At 35.4% G+C, this 20,602-nt stretch overlaps 1 protein-coding gene across 2 annotated transcripts in view; it reads right to left on the reverse strand.

The window, feature by feature from the left end:
- Positions 1-20,602, reverse strand: part of GSK3B (glycogen synthase kinase 3 beta) — a 221,283-nt gene that overhangs the window by 75,095 nt on the left and 125,586 nt on the right. For both annotated transcript variants that reach the window (XM_044251458.1, XM_044251459.1), the window contains exons 4-6: positions 15,342-15,452; positions 6,562-6,692; positions 2,239-2,345 (exon numbers count right to left, since the gene is read on the reverse strand). In XM_044251458.1, coding sequence (XP_044107393.1) covers positions 2,239-2,345; positions 6,562-6,692; positions 15,342-15,452 — 349 coding nt within the window. The remainder of the gene's footprint in view (positions 1-2,238; positions 2,346-6,561; positions 6,693-15,341; positions 15,453-20,602) is intronic.

Here is a 20,602-nt window from a genome sequence, read left to right on the forward strand (position 1 = left end):
CCAATTTCAATTCCCAGTCAAGACACCACTGTCAGAGAATAACTAACTTCTTCTTCGAGTGTCTATAAACTCAAATCTTCATCCTGAAGAACCATTTGTTCTCTGCCCTTTCTCAGTAAGATAATATAATCAGAGCCATCAGTCTGAGCTTTGGTTATATAAAAATAGGACAATAATCTACTCAGAACCAGCTACTCTCTCATTTCAAACAATTGTTAAAAATATTTCTAAAATGTATCTGCATTAGCACACTTAATACTTTTGTTTCTGTCTTCAAATCACCAGAGTCATGAGAGGAAATATCCAAGTCTAAAAAGGGAGGTCAAACCCAGGCTTATTAGGGTTCAAAAGACCAAAGTTCAATCAGTGGCGTATAGTTGAGTCCTAAGCCTAGAAAGTCAGATTCTGGTATTAGCCATACAAAGGAGGCTATTGGAAAGGAGGCACTCATAACATCCAGAGAAGTGATTCCTAATAGAGAAAATGGACTAAAATGCTCTTCTTTTGCAAAATGATTCCACAGAACCGCTAAGGCACACGGACATTTATAGAAGTAATGCACTCTTAAGCGGGTAGTGAGTTTTTTTTAATACATGCCTTATTAATGTGTCACATGATGTGGTCATGACTTTTTTAAAAGAGGCAAACTGCATTTATTTTGGGTGACCCTAAATAGGTGACCACAACTCATTCCAATATCTGGTATGTGAATGATCAGTATCATATATGTGAATAAAATATAGAGCAGCTGTAACGTCCAAGGATATTTCCAAAGATAAAGATCTGAAATTTGCTCTTGCAGAGAGTCAAGTTAACAAATAGCATGAAACAAATACCTTCTTCCATTTCTTCAGTACTTTCACTAATATTTTATTTAATCTTCACAGCAACTCAGAAAGGTAGGTAGAACTGTTAGCAACTTCCACGTCATAGCTTAGTTAAGTAGTAACAGACCTAGAACTCAAATCTAGTTCTACTCCAACCAAAATACTCTTTTTGCTCTTTCTCATTTGTCCCTTAGCATAGGTCATATAACAGCAATGATGAAACTGACAGCATTACATACACACACAGGGACTCACACACACATCTTCCAGTGTAGCAGGTGTCAAAGTATGGTCTGAAGAGCTGTGGGCCTCCTGGACCTTTAAAGAGGTCCTAACGGGTAGAACTATTTTCATAAGAATATCAAGATATTATCTACCTTTTTCACTGTGTTGACATTTGCACTAATGGTGCAAAAGAAATGATAAGTAAAACTCTGGGTCCCTTGGCACAAATCAAATTGCTCTTTGGCATTTTTGTCCTTTAGGCAAAATAAAAATGGTAATGTGTTTCTGTATAGAGGCCTGTGTTCATATCGGAAAATTTCCACTTGTATTAAAAGACAAAAACTGTCCACATTCTGGTTTTTCTTAGAGTTCTGTAACTATGGGTTCTTTTTGGTTGGCTGGTTTGGTATTTGCATGCTTTTGGTTTGTTTTTGGACTAAGGAATTCTCTTCAGAAACAGAATGCTACAATAAAATAATTCTGACAGTTACGTGTACACCTAGCCTAAGGCTGCTCATCCTCTCTTAGCTTTACCATTCATGTGCACCTGACAGTACTATGTTCACTTTTATTAGTATCCTAAAATGGAGTAGAAGAGGAAGTTATTGAAGACTGAAGCAAATTATCCCTATTCAATTTGTTCTAATCACTAAAGATCTTTTGTGAAGACTTCACAGAATCAATGGGTTTAGCCAAACAAATGAAAAAGAATTGTTTTTTTGTGACTTGACTCAACAGCAAATAAGCAACTGGGATAGCATAGTAGGAATGACAACAATATGGCCATCCTATCATTTTCATCATCAATGTTATGGATGCAACTTCTCCAAATAGTGATCAAGCTCAGAAGTTAGTATTTCAGGAGAATTAAAATGTTAAGAAAGAAAAGATACACTTAGGATTTATTTGAAATTTTAAAAGTTAAAAAAACAAACATAGTCATAATCATAACCATAATCAAAAAATCCCAGAAACCTTAATAAAAAATAATAAATATACCTTAAATTTTGAGAGTTGACATTTTAAATACTCTACACATTTTTGCCTATCAGTCTTTAAGAAGAAACAGATTTTAGGTCATCCCTATTTTTATATTTAAGTGAAAGTATAGATTAGTAATACTAAATTACTAAAAACAAGATATAATTAATAATTACAAGCCATTATATTCATATTCAGTACTTACCTATACTAGAGGTATAATCAGTGGCTCCAAAGATCAACTCTGGTGCCCTATAGTACCGAGAACAGATATAGGAAACATTGGGTTCTCCTCGGACCAGCTGCTTTGCACTAATCAAAAAAAAAAAAAAAAAGCATAAATTCTTTAAACTCAGTGTAAACCTTAAAAGAACCTAAACTTTCATTTACAACCCTGAACATTTATCTAAGATTCACACCATTAAATCATACAACAAGCAAAAAAAAGAAAAATAAGAACCATAACTACCTAACAAAAGAAACTTATAATTTAAACATAACAGTAATTTTTTTAAAAAGTAGCTTTTAAAGAATGCCTTTGTCAACTGTCACCTAAGGAAAAGAAATAGAAAGTCATAAAAGAACAAATGCTGAATTTCTTGTTATCGTCTGTTCCTTGAATACTACTTCTAAAATATAAAGGAGGGCAGGAAAAGTAAGAAGTACCTCCACCCACCAAAAAACACAGTAATGGATTATAATACAAGAATGGATACTTCTTACATGAGTGTTTTTTAAACAGAAATTGATCACTCTCATAATTTGACTTCAGCATCAGAGTAAATATCCCAAGGCTTACCCAATCTACTCTCTTTTTCCACTGTGTTGGTCAATTTATTAATTGTCTAAATATTCATTACTCAATAAATAAGACAGGTCCTCCCCTGTAGGTCAGAGATGATTCACAGCCTCTGAATTCTAACTCCGCTATTGTAAATTTAGTTACATGTTCTCTAATCCAACTTTTATTCAAAATACTTTGTGACATGTATTTAAACATTAATTAGTTTCTTTGGAGCTGTCTCTCAAGATAAATTAGAGATACACTGAAATAAACTCCTGTAGAAGTTAACTACTTTAGCAAAGAAGGACAACAAAGATAAATACAGGCAATAAACACAAATAACAAAATCAAAACAGAAAGAACGTAAGTAACAGGGAAAGGGAAAAATTTGAGGTAAAGGTATAGGAAATCAGAGTAGAGACAAATAAAAGTATTCACAAAGGTTTCGAAGTTTGGACTTTCTTTTCTTTCTTTTCTTTCTGGTCAATGATAATCCTTACGTTAACTTGTTCTCCCCTCATTACAAGTTTTGAAGAGGGAGACAGTTTATTTTTTTAACATTCTCCCCAAGTATTGACACACAGCACTAATTTCATAAATTAACAAATATCAATCCTTGCTTTTTGGCTGCATGAAAATTAAAATACCTTTTCAGCTTAGCTGATAAAAACTTTCTACTTTACAAAAGGATTTTTTTTTTTTTAAAGATTTTATTTATTTATTTGTTTGACAGAGATCACAAATAGGCAGAGAGGCAGGCAGAGAGAGAGAGAGAGGGAAGCAGGCTCCTTGCTGAGCAAACAGCTCAGCAAGGACCCTGGGATCATGACCTGAGCCGAAGGCAGCGGCTTAACCCACTGAGCCACCCAGGCGCCCTATAAATGGTTTTTTATATTAGTAAGAGAGATTCCAATTATATTGTCAGAAAATTCACTATAAGACAAAAAAGGTAATATTGGAAACTCTGCATCCTATAGATTTCCTGGATACTTGATGAAGCTACCTTCATTCTCTTCAGATGAGGCTTGAAGTTCCTTCCCATCCTTTGAAGGATGAGAGCAACTAATATAACGACCACACTTAGTTTTGAGAAAGCCCAACTAGATCTTCAGCTACTTCTAGGCCTTATTTCATCTAGTTTAAAAAAAAAAAAAAATCACTACAAGAGAGTACTACTGTTTTATTCAAGTCACTACCACCAACCTGGCACTAAGAACCTAAAGTGTACCTAAAATTCTACTTGCCGAAACCAACTGTTAAAAAACAAACAAAAAAGAGCAGCTTTGTTATTTATTGGAGCTATTAAAAATGACCTATTACCACAGAGGTGAGATCCCTGTTCTAAATATATCAGAACAAAGCAATTCCTATGTCCCAATAAAATGGTCCATAGTAGCAGTGTTTTCACTATGGTTGAGAACAGAAACTACTAAACTTGATGTCTCAGTCTTTTTACAGTTCATACTGGTCAGTCACTCTCCGTGGGGAAGATACCCCGTAACAGTAAAACTCATCTGATTTCAGCAGTTACGTGCACTTTGTTTCAAGCATCAGGTAAGAGTTTTGATTGAATAGCCTTCAGCTTTTCTTATAGTTGAAGGAAGAGTTATAGCCTGCAAAATGAGCTGAATCCTAAACAGGTATCTGAGATCAGTTAACTATAAAAGGGGGATGGTCTGAAGGAGCACACTGCTGTGAGACTAAGAATTGACTCCGAAGGAGCAGATGTGCTTGTTTTACTGACACACTCAAGAGACAGCCTATGAAGAATATATCTTATATTAAACCTAAAATTTAAACTGTGGGCTGACATGAAAGTATTACAAAGAGGTGGAAATAGAGATATTAGGAGATGTGGATCAATATTTATAAAGAGCTGAACTGAAAAGAATTTGTGAGGATGAAAAAAAATGGAGAGAATCCAAGTTATGTGGCGATCTACTAGGGACTGAGAAAAACTAATCTAGGTGGAAGAAGGTTAACTGAGTGAGTTACACAAGGATATAGGCTTGGTTTCATGTTGAAAGGATAGATTACAAGAAGCACAAGTTGCTGAATACTATGAAGATTAAAAGGATGATGTCTTATGACACAATATAATATTACCAAGGAATCAGTTTAAGAAAACAAAGTGCACTGGAATTTGCAGAAAAGAACAAGAGACTCAATATAGAGGAAAAGGAAGAAAACACTGCTACTAAGGTTAACACTGAAATGAGAAAGAATGCAGCAATGAATACTAGTACTTTAAAAACAAAAACACAACTGCTCAGCAGCAAACTCTTGGTTTTGGCTTAGGTCATAATCTCTGGGTCATGAGATCAAGTCCTGTGTTAGGCTCCCTGCTCGGGGCAGAGTCTGCTTGAGGGTCTCGCCTTCTGTCCTTCCCTTCTTAACCCCCAGCTTGTCTCTCCCCCACCTTTTTTTTTTTTTTAAAGATTTTATTTATTTATTTGACAGAGAGAAATCACAAGTAGATGGAGAGGCAGGCAGAGAGAGAGAGAGAGAGAGAAGCAGGCTCCCTGCTGAGCAGAGAGCCCGATGCGGGACTCGATCTCAGGACCCTAAGATCATGACCTGAGCCGAAGGCAGCGGCTTAACCCACTGAGCCACCCAGGTGCCCTCCCCCACTTTCTAATATATAAATAAAACCTTCAAAAAAATTAGTTCTTATTAAGAAAGGAATATAAACACATAATAAAACATTCAAATAATAGGGGCGCCTGGGTGGCTCAGTGGGTTAAGCCGCTGCCTTCGGCTCAGGTCATGATCTTAGGGTCCTGGGATCGAGTCCCGCATCGGCCTCTCTGCTCAGCAGGGAGCCTGCTTCCTCCTCTCTCTCTCTCTGCCTGCCTCTCTGCCTGCTTGTGATCTCTCTCTCTGTCAAATAAATAAATAAATAAAATCTTAAAAAAAAAAAAAATTCAAATAATACAAGGTACCATCAATGAAAAAGCAAGTTTCTCAACCACACTATACTCCCTGTTTCCCTTCCTAGGGGCAATCAATATTATGGGTTTATTACCTATCATTCCAGAAATAATCATATACCTATATACATGTGACTATACCATGTTTTTAAAACATAAAAATGAAAAAGCTTTATATAGTCCTGATCTTGTTCTTTAATTTTTCTAAGACATTATTCCTTTTTACAGTTGCATGTATTACATTAAATGTGTATATACTATAATTTATCTGGTCACTTTCCTACTAATATTTATAAACAATCTTATGATAAAAATCCCTGTATATACACTATTTTAAAGTATTTCTAAGGGACTAATTCCTACAAATTAAAATGCTGGAAAAAAGACTATACATATTTATAATTCTAACAGAATTTATTAAACTACTCTTATAAGAATCTGTAAATAGTGCATACTCCTTGAATAAGGACTATGGTATTTTTGGAGTGATACTGTAAAAGGCATATAGTTTTTTTTTTGTTCTTTTTTTTTTAAGTTAATTAATTTATTTATCTGACAGAGAGAGAGAGAGAGAGACAGCGAGAGAGGGAACACAGGCAGAGGGCTTGGGAGAGTGAGAAGCAGGATCCCTGCAGGGAGCCTGATGCAAGACTCAACCCCAGGGTGCTGAGATCATGACCCAAGCCAAAGACAGATGCTTACCCACTGAGCCACGCAGGTGCACCCAAAGGCATATAATTTTAAAAGAGCATACAGGGTAGGAGGGTGGGATTGGGGAGGAGTGAAAGAAGGGAGAAGAAAAGAAAAAACTTACCTTCCAAAGTCACAGAGTTTTAAGACAGCTGTATCAGGATCCAACAAGAGGTTCTGTGGTTTAATATCCCGATGGCATATTCCAAAGGAATGGATATAGGCTAAACTTCGGAACAGCTGATACATATACAACTGGAAAATATAGTAAAAATTAATGAAGACTTTGTCCCAAACAAATCAGAATCTTTTAAGCAATAAATAAAGTAACGGATTTTCAGAAAAGAGCAGCACTCAATCTCCCTTTTAAGAGTTTCATGTCATTTATATATTAATTAGCTAATTAAAGTTGCATTAACCATGTTATATTTGCACCATCCCCCTCAATAAAAAAAAGGAAATGTCACAATGTGATTTATAAATTTTTATTTTACTGACATCTTACCGAAAGCCTCCTAAAATGGGCTATTAAAAAAAATACAGGTGGAATACCCAGAAAGGTATTCCAGATCATGTAGCTAGCAAGTAACACTGTTTAGACCAGAAGCCAAGTATTCTGTTTTTTTCTAAGTTCACTATTCTTATTAAGTTTTCATCTTTAGAATAATATTTTCCTGAGATGTCAGCCCTAGAGCTTACTGACAGAGGGGACCAGGAAAACTCACATGTGACTGAGAAAAATCTATAACCAATGATCTATCAAGACATCAGTAGCTACACCAGTCTTCCTATGTTATCTTTCAGAAATAAGTAGATTTTAAAATGCTATTAAAAAATGCATCCTTGGGACACCTGGGTGGCTCAGTGGGTTACAGCCTCTGCCTCCGGCTTGGGTTGTGGTCTCAGGGTCCTGGGATCGAGCCCCGAGTTGGGCTCTCTGCTCGGCGGGGAGCCTGCTTCCCCCTCTCTCTGCCTGCCTCTCTGCCTACTTGTGATCTCTCTCTCTGTGTCAAATAAATAAATATAATATTTTTTAAAAAATGCATCCTTGCTGATTATTGACATCAAATTGAAGGGATATTTATTTCAATTCTATTATTAAAAAAATACACTGAGAAACTGACTCTGTAGGGAAGCTAGCTGAGGAAGACAGGGACTCTATCAAGAAAGTGAATATATCTTAAATCTGTTTATCCCAAGGTTGGTGTTTAAATTTTTCTGACTACTTACCTTCTGACCCCTACCTCAAAGTTATATATCATGGAAAGAATTTTTGAAATGAGTTCAACTCAAGTATATCAGTATCTTGGTTAAAACGACAAAGTCAAAGGTCAGGAAAGTACTGATAGAAGGCACTACCTTCAGAGGCTACTGTTAAGACTTACTAGGTTTTTTTTTTTTAAGGTTATATTTATTTATTTGACAGACAGAGATCACAAGTAGACAGAGAGGCAGGCAGAGAGAGTTGGAAGCAGGCTTCTCACTGAGCAGAGAACCTGATGCCTGGCTCCTTCCCAGGACCCTAGGATCATGACCTGAGCAGAAGGCAGAGGCTTTAACCCACTGGGCCACCCAGGTGCCCCAAGGCTTACTAGTTTCTGGAAGTTAACATGAGGCCTACTTTTCTTCAGATAGGCCCTGATGAAAACTACAGACAACTCAATTTCAGTACATTCTTAATGTTATACTGAACTAAAGCTAGATGAGTTTAAGCCTTTTTAAAAATGAAGCATAATGTAAAATGTATGAAAGAAATCTTCAATAAGGTCAGCATTTTGTCCCCAAAGTTAATTAAGGGATGTAGGGGTGCCTGGGTGGCTCATGGGTTAAAGCCTCTGCCTTCGGCTCAGGTCATTGTCTCAGGGTCCTGGGATCAAGCCCTGCATTGGGCTGTCTGCTCAGCAGGGAGCCTGCTTCCTCCTCTCCCCCTGCTTGCCTCTCTGACTACTTGTAATCTCTATCAAATAAATAAAATCTTTTAAAAAAAAAGAATTAAAGGATGTCGGTATTCCATATAATTTAAAAAGCTTCCTAATTCTATCATATTATTATTATTGTTCAAGATATCATCATATCTCCAAGTCCTAAAGCTTACTCTCAGAGTTCTAAAAGTTAAATTTACTACTACTAAGAAAATAAGCTCCAATAAGAAATTAAGTTCACAGGTATTAATTTATTAAAGGAGAGATTTCACTATCAGGGCGCTAATGTCTCGGTCAGCAATCACCAGTGTGAAAAAAATGTTTTGTCAAAAATGCTTAAGACCTTAAATGAGACTGAGTCTTTTTTTTTTTTAACTACATTCATTCATCTAAAAGATCTAATCTGTATCCATTCTCCTCACTTTATCTTTTGAAAAGATAAAGAAGAAATGTACAATTTCATATCTATTTTGTTTTAGATTCTGTAAAAGTGTATTTACAGGAAAATGGAGAGGCCTTCTCTACTATCAAGACAGCAGTAACAGTAACAAGGAAAAGGTACTATTCTAAGTGCTTTGCATGCATTTTCATTTAATCTTTATATAATAATAGGCATTATTATTTTTATTTTCCATATAAAGTGCCTGAGGCACAGAAGATAAGCAATTTATCCAAATCAGATACTAAATACTCCATAGTGGCTTGAGAAAGTATACCTCTTTAATAATGATTTCTGTGTTTTATCATATTTTTATTCTATTAAATGAAAGTGTAAAAATGTAACCATTAAATAGCTTGATCACCAAGTAAATACAAGAATGATAAACTCTTAGAAACTCAGGAGATATTTAGCACATTTTGAAATTCAAGATTGACTGACAGATTTTTTAAAAGATGTTATTTATTTATTTGTCAGAGAGAGAGACAGCGAGAGAGGGAACACAAGCAGGGGGAGTGAGAGAGGGAGAAGCAGGCTTCCTGCTGAGCAAGCAGCCCCATGTGGGGCTTGATCCCAGGACCCTGGGATCATGACCTGAGCTGAAGGCAGACGCATAACAACTGAGCCACCCAGGCACCCCTCAAGATTTATTTAATACGTACTGTCAAACCAAGCCTGTTTTACCCTTTTGTTTAGTTCATTCTTGCAAGCACTCTGCGGGATGCATATTTATCCTCATTTTCATAGGTGTGGTAACTGAAGGCCAAATGAACAGTCTGATCAGTTACAAACTTATCAAATCTAACTCAAGTCCACTGTTCTTTCCTCTTTGCTACTAAATCTGTTTAAAACAAACAATACATAACTATTTTGTTTATGATTCACAAAAATGCAGCCAACTTTCTTGTGTCTTCAGACCAAGTTCTTTAACCTGTCTTTTCAATTAAAAAAAAAAAATTAAAATTCACAATGATGATTTTCCTGGTTTCAGACTTGAATTTTAAAACCTACTTAGTTATAGAAGATGCTCATCAAAAGGCAAAGGTGCTCAAAAACGTTTTAACTTGTATATTAACCACCATCAACTACAAAGTGACCCATACTATAAAAACTGAAGAAACGTTTGAAGCAATAATATAATATAATATAATATAATATAATATAGTATAGTATACTTCTCCAGAAAAAATGAAAAAAATGGATGTCAAACAATTACAAAGGACTGCAGCTGCCATTCTGGTGACATGTATGCTAAACAAGTACTTATTGGATGATCAGGTCCATGAAGGCAAGAGTATATGTGTTTATTATTTTTACTTCACCTCCCAATCCAATATTTTTCACAAAACATAGTTTTATAAAACCAGGTAAAATGAATAAGTGAATGAGATCAAATTATCAATTTCAGACAATGTTTTTATCTTTTTTAAACTCTTAAAAATAAGAATAGATTTGAGTCCTAAAAAAAACAGGCCAACAGCTCGGACTCTGGAAGGGCTAAAGTTATATAAAAGAAGCATCCTTTTTTCCACAAGGGGGTGAAAAGAGTGTTAGATCTTTCCTTGTATGCCGACTTCAATATGCATATACCTTATTTTCTTTTTTACAATATAGGATGCCAGAGATCTCATCCAAATATATGCTGTCAAAACCACTGAAAACATTGTGTGCCTGGGTGGTTTAGTCGGTTAAGCATCTGACTCGGTTTCAGCTCAGGTCATGATCTCAGAATCCTGAGATTGAACCCCGTGTTGGGCTTCCTGCTCAGCTCAGAGTCTGCTTGAGATTCTCTGCCCCTTCCCTCTCTGCTCATGCCCTCTATTTCTCTAAAAATATACATAATCTTTAAAACAAAACAAACCACAGAAAATACAAGGCTCTTTACTACATTATTTGTAATAACAAAAAGAAAAACAAACACCTGAAGGGAAAACAACAGACCAATAGTAGGTAAGCAGCTGAATAAATTAGGATATAGTCATATAATACACTAATGTGGAGCTATAAAAGGAAGGTGAAATAGCTATGTCTCTCTATGTTAATAAAGAGTGATCTCCAGAATGTATTTTTAACTTAAAAAGTATCATGGAGGAAAAATGTACATATTATGTAACTATTTACATAAAAAGGAGGTGGAAAAATAATTATATACATCTGCTTATTTTAAAATGGGAGGACTATAAAAAATTTAAATATTTAACTGGGGGAGAGAGGAAATAGAGAAGAAACAGGTATAAAAGTTAAACTTATTTGATGATAATCCTTGTTTTGTAGATTTTACTTTGGAACTACATAATATTTTATATTAATGTTGACATAAAATTTAAAGCAAAATTAATTTTAAAAAATATTTTTAGGGAGGGGTGGGGTCAGAAGGAGAAGAAAGAGAATCTTGAGCACACTCCATGTCCAGCAGGGAACCTGATGTGGGGCTCTGTCTCACAATCCTGAGATCATGACCTGAGCCAAAAATAAGAGACAGGCCTTAACTGACTGAGCCACCCAGGCACCACATGAATAAAAGAATTTTAAATGCAATCTCCAATAAAAGTAAAATGAAATAAACAAAGCTTGGAGTGCCTGGGTGGCTCAGTTGGTTAAGCGGCTGCCTTCAGCTCAGGTCATGATCCTAGAGCCCAGGGATAGAGTCCTGCTTGATGGGCAGCCTACGTCTCCCTCTCCACCACCTGCGTTCTCCTGTACATGCACTCTCTCTTTCTCCCTCAAATAAATATTAAAAAAAAAAAAAAGGAAATGAACAAAGCTTAATGATACATACTTGCACAGAGAGGAAATACTCAATTTAAGAGAAAAATTTTACTGTTCATACCTAATAAAATATACCATAGAAATAAAAAGAAATGCAAAGTGATCTTAAATTACTTTCACTTGGTCGTGGTAGTGTCACTATTATTATTCTAAGACTATTATATGTAGAGTGTAGGACAGAACAAGTAATTATACTATCATTGAAAAATGGAATTTTTAGTGTAAGAGAAAGAAAATATAGATGGAAGATTGTTAACCCTCCTCAATATTTAATGAGCAATGTCAATCTATATTAACCTTTGAGATAAAAAAAAGATGTATTTTATATGAAAAGCTTATTGAAGTATTTTCTAACTCTGTGCACTAAAAAACCCAGAAAGAATAACCAACCCTGTAGCAATTACCACTCCTAACATTAGAGACGGTGGTCTCTAAATATCATTTCTCACTTAAAGAATAAGGTTTCCTTGAAGAAAAGGTTGATTCCAAGTCTGGGGAAGAAATGTATAAGATGAACCTAGAACACTACCATGCTAGAAAGTGAAGAAGCTATCAAAGATTAGATTACTGAGACTCAGGCAAGAAGTTTTAAAACAAACCTACACAACAAATACCTTGTTGATCACTTCTGAAGGAACCTGTGAACCAACTAATTATAAATTTTTGTAAATTAAGGGATATAATCAAATACATATCCTGTATTTATTATATAAACTGTACCTCAGGTAATCAAATACTTGACGTGGGAAACTAGTTCAGCTTATAAATTTTTTTGGATAAAGATTTCATTTATTTATTTGTTTATTTATTTCAGAGAGAGAGAGGGAGAGAGACAGGGTGAGTGGCTGGGGGAGGGAGGGAAAGGAAGGGGAAGCAAATCTCAAGTGGACTCCATGCTAAACGCAGGGTGGATCTGATGACCTGAACTTGAAAACAAGAGCTGGATGCTCAACCAGGCAGGGCACCCAAGGGTCCTCCAGCTTATAAATAAAGAATGAATAATAACTTAAGAACATGCGGGGCGCCTGGGTGGCTCAGTGGGTTAAGCCACTGCCTTCGGCTCAGGTCATGATCTCAGGGTCCTGGGATCGAGTCCCACATCGGGCTCTCTGCTCAGCAGGGAGCCTGCTTCCCTCTCTCTCTCTCTCTCTCTGCCAGCCTCTCTGCTTACCTGTGATCTCTCTCTTCAAATAAATAAATAAAATATTAAAAAAAAAAAGAACATGCATATTTTGTAATCCTTTATAAATTAACAGATTTAGGCAATGATCAATGGTTATAAGCATCACAAAAAGATATTGTGCTTTTCCTTAGGAAACCGCTCAATAATACACATGCAGTAGTCTTGAATCTTATAAAAATACATCTAATCACCAATTTGCAGGAAATACAGAAGGCAGAGCAACATATTAACACTACAGTAACCCAATCAGCAAAACTCAGACCATGAAACTGCACATCAACTGACCCAGTTTGTTTAATACCAAAGTGTAAGAGAGAATGGTCTATAAGTTAAAAGAAAAATTAGACACATATATCAGCCAATTATAAAACACGCACTTCACCCAATTCTAAGAAACTTAAAATCACACACACACACACAGGCAATAAAAATAGTAGATATCTAAAGGTGTTAGTGATTAACTATTTATTTGTATAGGTAAAGACAATGATATTGTAACTAAGCTTTTAAAAAGAAAGACCCTATCATTTACACATATATACTGAAATAGTTACAGATGAAAATAACAGCATCTGTGACTTGCTTCAAAATAAAGGAAGTGGGGAGTAGAGAGTGGTATAGGTGAAACAAGAGTGGCCATGAACTGATCATTGTTCAAATAGTATAATGGGTACATGGAGGTTCATTATTCCATTTTCTCCTTTATTTCTATTTGAAATCTTCAATAATAAAAACATATATTTAGAGTGACCAAAGACAAGATCCTGAAACGAGTAAAATTTCTGTAGACAGATATAGGAAAAGAAAATCACTTGGCACATTTTATGTTAAATGGTGAGAAAACAGGTATTGGCTTAGCTATGGAGCAATATAGATATGCTAGGAGGGAAGTGAACTTGAAGAGCAGATTCAACAGAGGTATTACTACCCCTCTCTTGGGAATTTTGCCAATTCAAAAGAATATGACCTATCTAACTACTTTAGTAACACTATGTATTTTTTGTTTTATAGTTATTTGTGTAATTGTTTTTATTCTTATTAGAGGAGGAATAAAATATTTTATTAAGCTTCACATTGTTCTGCAATCATTTAGTATTTGTTTGCTGAACTAGAGTTGAAATAAAAAACTCGTCTAACTACTGTGTACAACTTATTAAATGTCCACATGTTGTTTTTTTAAATCTGGTGTTAAGATTTTCTATTACTTTTATTTTACAGTCCCAAAAGTGCTTTCTCATATGTTAAGTTCACCTTAACAGACCAACAATGCTTAATTGTGAGCAGTAAAGAAATGAATACAATTTTACCAACATGGAAGCTAAGTAGAGAGTAGATCGGTAACTGCCCAAAAGCACTTAATAGCAAAGTTGGGTCTCAAAACTAGGTCTTCAGGAACTAAATCTAGGGTTTCTTCTGCTTCATAAATCCATCAACATTCTAAACTGAGATGTTCAAAGATTATTCTAGATTTAGGGACTTAAAAGGGGTATTCTAGTGTGTAGATTATCTTGAATAGGACCCACTATTTTAAAATTAGAATAAAGTACTAAAGTACATTTGTAGTACAAAAACCGTGTCTTTTAGTTCCTCCTATTATCAACTTAACCACCAACTTCAACCAAGTTTGATAAGTCCAAATAAAATTATACTGGAAGCAGATTTTTAAATTCCTAGCACTGAATTCAATAGGAATACTGACTCCTTGTCATAATTATCTAGCTACCAAACTCCTGCTTTGGTACCCATTTTATCACTATAAAGTTTAAAATTGTAACTATTAAGCAAAATTCAGTACTCAATCTTAAGACATTCAGAGTCAATTTTATTTTCTAGAGTCACTCCTATTAAAGGATAAAATGCAAAAAATTGTATTTAGATAGCTAGACTTTGAAATTTAACACCTAGTTAATTTTCACAATGTCATAGTTAAAAAATAATAATCTGTGTGTCAACCATAGTTCAATAAAAATTTTTTAAAGATCTGAACAATCTAATAACGATAATAATGACAATAATGTTTCTAATCAGCGATCAAAACTTTAATCAGAATTATGCTGGATAAATTCCTAGCAACTCTTGGGTTCTTTCACAGAAGCTGACATTAGGTACTAAAAATTAAGTAACACCTTCATAGAGTCTGTACATATTTAAAATTACAGGAAATTTAAACTTTAGTTACAGTTAAGCTGAATCTATAAATGACAATATAATGTTTAATCTGATCATATATATACTTTATAATTTTATATGATATGCCTGCTCCTTTTTCAGTCTATGCCATAATAAGGGTATCTGAAATTAAATAAACAGGTGTTATGGCCAGCAAAATTGAAATCCACAAATGTCTGTGAAAAAATTCACTTGTCAGAAATATGACAAGATATTTTTAATATGAGAGTCATCAAAGTTTAAAAGGTGAAGGTTTCACACTTTAAAATTATATAAGAATTTAATGAAGATCTAGCAATACCTACTTTGCAGCTTCCCCCACTTGGCATTATATACAATAATACAGTTAAAACATAGCCAGCACTTTCCTTGGCTCATATTAAGTACTTTTTAAAATGGGAAATTGCTCCATTTTTACATACCTTGACATAGATCACAGGGAGCGTCTGTTTGGCTCGACTATAGTGTCTGGCAACTCTGTATACTGTTTCCGGAACATAGTCCAGCACCAGATTAAGATAGACTTCATCTTTCTGAAAGAGTTCATTAAAAACAGAAAAAACAAAATTAGAAACTAGTATTTTATATACTCAGAGCAAAATCTCTATACATTTACTCAGATTTTTTTACTTTTACTTATTCACACTTTTAAGATTCATGCATTCAATTCTAATTATACAAAAGTAATTCAGAATATAGTCATAACAGTAAAAACAAGTCTACTGTACCTTTTTACTAACTATTTCATGGTAAAAAATAGCCATTTCAATACTGCTAAGATTTTTAATTATACTTAAACTATTATTTTGTAGTAAGATTTTAGAGGATATCACCTGTCACAAAATTTCCTATTTTCTAGTTTGAGAATCAGTGCCCTTTTATCCTATCAGGAAGCTGTCATGGTAGTAGAGTGAGTGCTAAATTAGCAGCAAAGATTTCCAGCTTTTGCTCGGCTACTAACTAATGTATACTAACTAATGCAACACTTAATCTCTCTAGGCTTCAGTTCCTTCAACTAAAATATGAAAAATTGGACTAGATGTTCTTCACAATTTCTCTACAACCTCTACAAAGAAGATTCTATGGTTATCTGATAGTCTATAATTAGTAAAATAATCACTTGTCTTATACAAGTAACTGAAATAAAAAGAGTAATTTATAAGGCAGCAAGTTACCATACTCACAAGTGTATTGCAGGTCCTATGTTTAAACATCCTTTCTCATCAGCCTAAAGACACCAATCCAAGATCAGTAGATAGAAAGAAAGGAATTCCAACTAAGTACCAAATGGGAAAGAGGAACAGAGTGCTACCTCTACTCTGTTCATGTGAACAATATCAGATGGGTAAAATGAAGCAGAAAACAAAGTTGAGAATCACTGTGTTCAAATCTAGAAATGGCTGCTAAAGGGGAAAATCTGTAGGTAAACAAATTTTCACAATCTGAAATCAATGTTACCTACCAAAACGAAGTAAAGAATTTCAGTTTTCAGCATTTACTACATGTCAGCATTTTCTACATGTCAGTAGCCACTGTAGAGAAAGTAAAGGTGGAGGCATAAAAGAGACAACATCTAAATGGAGTATGAAAGGAGCGTTTAAGGCATAGAAAACTATGAAAGCATAGAAAAACAAGATGTGGGGTCAATGAAAAACAGCAGAGCTCAGGAAACAGTTTAGTGAGACAACGTGCCATCAACTCTACTACCTTTTCATTATCCCTCACTCTTCCACATTCTCCTCTCTTCTCTCCATATCCAGCTTACATCACAAGGTCTACTATCACCCTCATTCTCTAACACGCGGTCAGTAAACAAACAGCAAAGGCCTGCTGCCTGTTTTTATAAATAAAGTTTTATAGGAATATAGCAATGTTCATTCATGTAAGTATTTTCTATAGCTGCTCTGGGGCAGAGCTGAGTATATAACTGAGACTATAGCCTGCAAAACCAAAAATATTTACTATCTGGCCCTCTATGAAAAAGTGTCCCAAGTCTGCTCTAATATATATCCTTTTCTTACATCAGACCTGTTTGATAAACCACAAACCTGGTTAAATCCAGCTACCCATTCATTCCATGCCTGCACCCAAACTGCTGAACATGGCTACAAAGAAATCTAAAACTGTGCTGCTTGGTTTCACAGTAAATTCATCATCAAGAAATTCAATTGGCCCAGCAATTACATATTTGCCTAGTTCTTTCACTTTTCCCAAATACTTGATTTCTTCTTTCAGTCTGACCTCCAATACCTGTCTTCCCATCCTCACCCTCAGCTGATGACCTGGCCTGCATCATTACATGTGCCCACCTACAGTTTCCAACCCCATATGCTCCTATTTCCCTTCTCTAACTAGTGATAAAGTGACTAACATCCTTGTAAAGGCAAGCCCTCTACATGTAAAAAATGATACTATTCTGTTCTTCCTATGAAGGACTTCCTACACTTCCCATGAAGAACTTCCTACACTTCCAATATACTTGACATTGCTAAGGCTAAAAACCTTAGAATCATCATTAGTTCCCCCACTCTCCTCCTTCTCCTACACAGATACACACACGAAAGAAAGTATTAATGGTACTATCTTTAAAATTTATTCATGATCCAACCATTTCTTATCATCTTCATTGCTATAATCCTAGTCTGAACTACTATCACCTCTCATCTGGATTATGGCAGTATCCTCCCAAATGGTCTTTCTGCTTTCACCTTTCCCCTTTGGTCTAATCTCAACAAAACAGAAGTTAAATGGTAGCTCTTCTACTACACCTCATTAAGATTTATTCTTATAAAGTGGTCTACAAGGTCCTCCACACATACTTCCTTATTTCCATCCTCTACCACTGCCCTGCTGCTTGTTCATCTCTACTGACAATAACTTCCTGCTGTTTCCTGAACACATTTGGCAGGATTTCATATTCAGGGCCTCTATACTGATCACCCCTTAAGCCTGGAATGTTCTCCCCCTTAGATATACACATTGCTCTGGTCTCAATTCCTTTAAAGATTTTATTTATTTTTATTTATTTATCAGGGGGGGGGGGAGCGAGCACAGGCAGACAGAATGGCAGGCAGAGGCAGAGGGAGAAGCAGGCTCCCCGCCAAGCAAGGAGCCCGATGTGGGACTCGATCCCAGGACGCTGGGATCATGACCTGAGCCGAAGGCAGCTGCTTAACCAACTGAGCCACCCTAAATCCTGCTAAAATGTTACTGTTTTAGAGTAGCTTTCCCTAATTGGGCTTTCACCAATTTCTCCATCCCATACTCTTACCTGCCCTGCCTACTTTATTTTTCCCCATGATACTTATCATTTTCTAACCACATAGTTTACTTTATATTGTCTCCTTCCCCCCCCACTAGACTAAGCTCAATGAGTGATAAGATTTTTGTCCGTTTTGTTCATCATTCTTCTCCACCTAGAATACTGCCTAGCACATAGTTGGTACTCAATAAATATCTGCTGAATGAACTAAGCACAAAAGCAATGAATATTATTTAAAAATTAGGATGGCAGTCATACACATCTGCTTTAACTCAAACAGCACTGTGAAAAGCAGGTATGGAGGTTGGAGGGAAGAGGGAAGTTGAGAGTGAAAGCAGTGTGAGCTTCTAGAAACATCCTACAGGTATCCAAGACCTAGACTAGCATTTAGACAATAAGGACTGAAAGAAAATGGAGGTTAGGAAAGGCAGATATATTGGCTACCTAAACATGAGAGTAATAGAGAACCTCCTGAAGCAAAGAAATTGGGATTAATTAAACACTCTCTAAACCTGGGCGACTAGGCAGGTAATGGAACAAGGAAAGCGTAAAGAGGAAAAAAAGGTGTGAAGGAAAAGTTTTAACTTTTATTTAATGGAGGATCTCGGATTTCAGAACATTTAGGTGGCTATGTTCCACAGATAGCTGGAAATTCAGGTCAAGTCAAAACTCAAAAAAAGAGAATGGAGTATGTCTAGAGATTTAGACAGTAGCTAAAACTATGAGCACAGCTTCACTCAACTAAGAAGTGGGGGTACAGTAAGAGAGTGAGAAAAGACTCAGAGTGTAATCCTAGAAAACATTAACCTCAAGGAAATTACATTAGGGGACAACTTTGTAAAGACTAAGAAACAGAACTAAGAGGCATTAAAAAGCAAAGAAATTTCAATAATGATGAGATGTGGAACAGCAAGGTGTTTCACTAGCAGGAGAGATAAGGACTGAAAGGTTGTTATATCTGGTGTATCATGGTTCAGTGATGGTCCTGGAAAGAGCAGTTTCAGACCATGGTGCCAGAAGCAACCAACCTATACTAAGATCAAGAGTAAGCAGATGGTAGGTGAGAAAGAGGATGCAGCTAATTTAGTTTGTTCTTACAAAATCCATTGTGGTGAAAGTAAAAAGCAAGCCAGGAGCTGATAACTTGAGGAGAGGCAAAATAGAGAGAGGCTGTAGAGAAATTGTTGATGTGCTTTTCATTTGTATTTTTTAAATGGCTAAAAGATAACCCAAATTTATTGCAGGCTGAGTGGATAAGGACAGAATAAAAGGATGGAATAAAGTGATAAGAAAGGAAAGAAAAGGGATAACTGATAAAACAGTGTTCTAGAACATCACGAGAAATGAGAAACAAGAACACAGAGTACCATTCAGTGCAATTAAAAGGCAAAGTTAGCATCAGTCAAACAAAACATGGAAGGCCAAACTCTGATAGCACAAGTTCTGTTACCACAAGGAAGTTACTTAACTTCTTTCGGACTCAGTTTCCTATAAAACCACACTAACAATGGCATCTACTTTAAGACTATCTTGAGATTATAATAATCTACAAAAAGCTCTTTAAGCACATTACCCGGCAAATATAAAGATTTAAATGTTCACTATTGTCATGTTTAGGAGGACATGATACCACATTTTTCTTCCTATATATCTAAAATAAATGATTAGGTTAGAAAGAATTCTAAGTTAAGTAAGTGTATGTCTGATAACCCTCCTTCTTGTAAAATAAGATATAAGGTCCTATGTAGAACTAAAGGCAGCAAAATCAAGAGAAGAACATTTGAGAGATCAAGATTTAGACAAGAAGTTCTAAGTGAAGATGAGGTCTACTAAAAGGAATACATAAATAGAATACCAAACTAGTACCACAAGAATATGTACAGAGAATTGAAGGAATGGTGAGTCTTGGTTTCAGAAATATCATTAACACAGATGTTGAAAATCAAGAAACGTGATTTTAATAAATCATTTGACAAAGTTAATCATGATATATTTATGAATAACCTGAGGGTATATATAGCACTGTATTATAATTTAATTCATTTGCTAAACAATGACACCAAAAGCGAAGAATAAAAAGATGAAAACATAAATGTCAAATTCAAGGAAGGTTTCTAGATGTAGGACTACAAGCTCTGTCCTTTTCTTGTCCCAATCAGTATTTTCATAAATGATTTAATATATTAGAGGTTGCAAAAGCAAACACCTTCAATGAATGGCTAAGCAACAGAATGTAAATGTGTGAAGCCAAAATGTGTAATGCAGTAAGGGGTAGTGGTTGATAAATCAGATAGACAATATAAAACATAACTAGAAGCATCCTAATTCATAGAAATACTAACAGAATGTGCTAGCCAAATAAAACACACCAGGGGATGAATTTGGCAGTCAGTTTATAATTTTTGACTTTCACATAACCAC

Source organism: Neovison vison, chromosome 6, assembly GCF_020171115.1.
Source record: "Neovison vison isolate M4711 chromosome 6, ASM_NN_V1, whole genome shotgun sequence".
NCBI lineage: Eukaryota > Metazoa > Chordata > Mammalia > Carnivora > Mustelidae > Neogale > Neogale vison.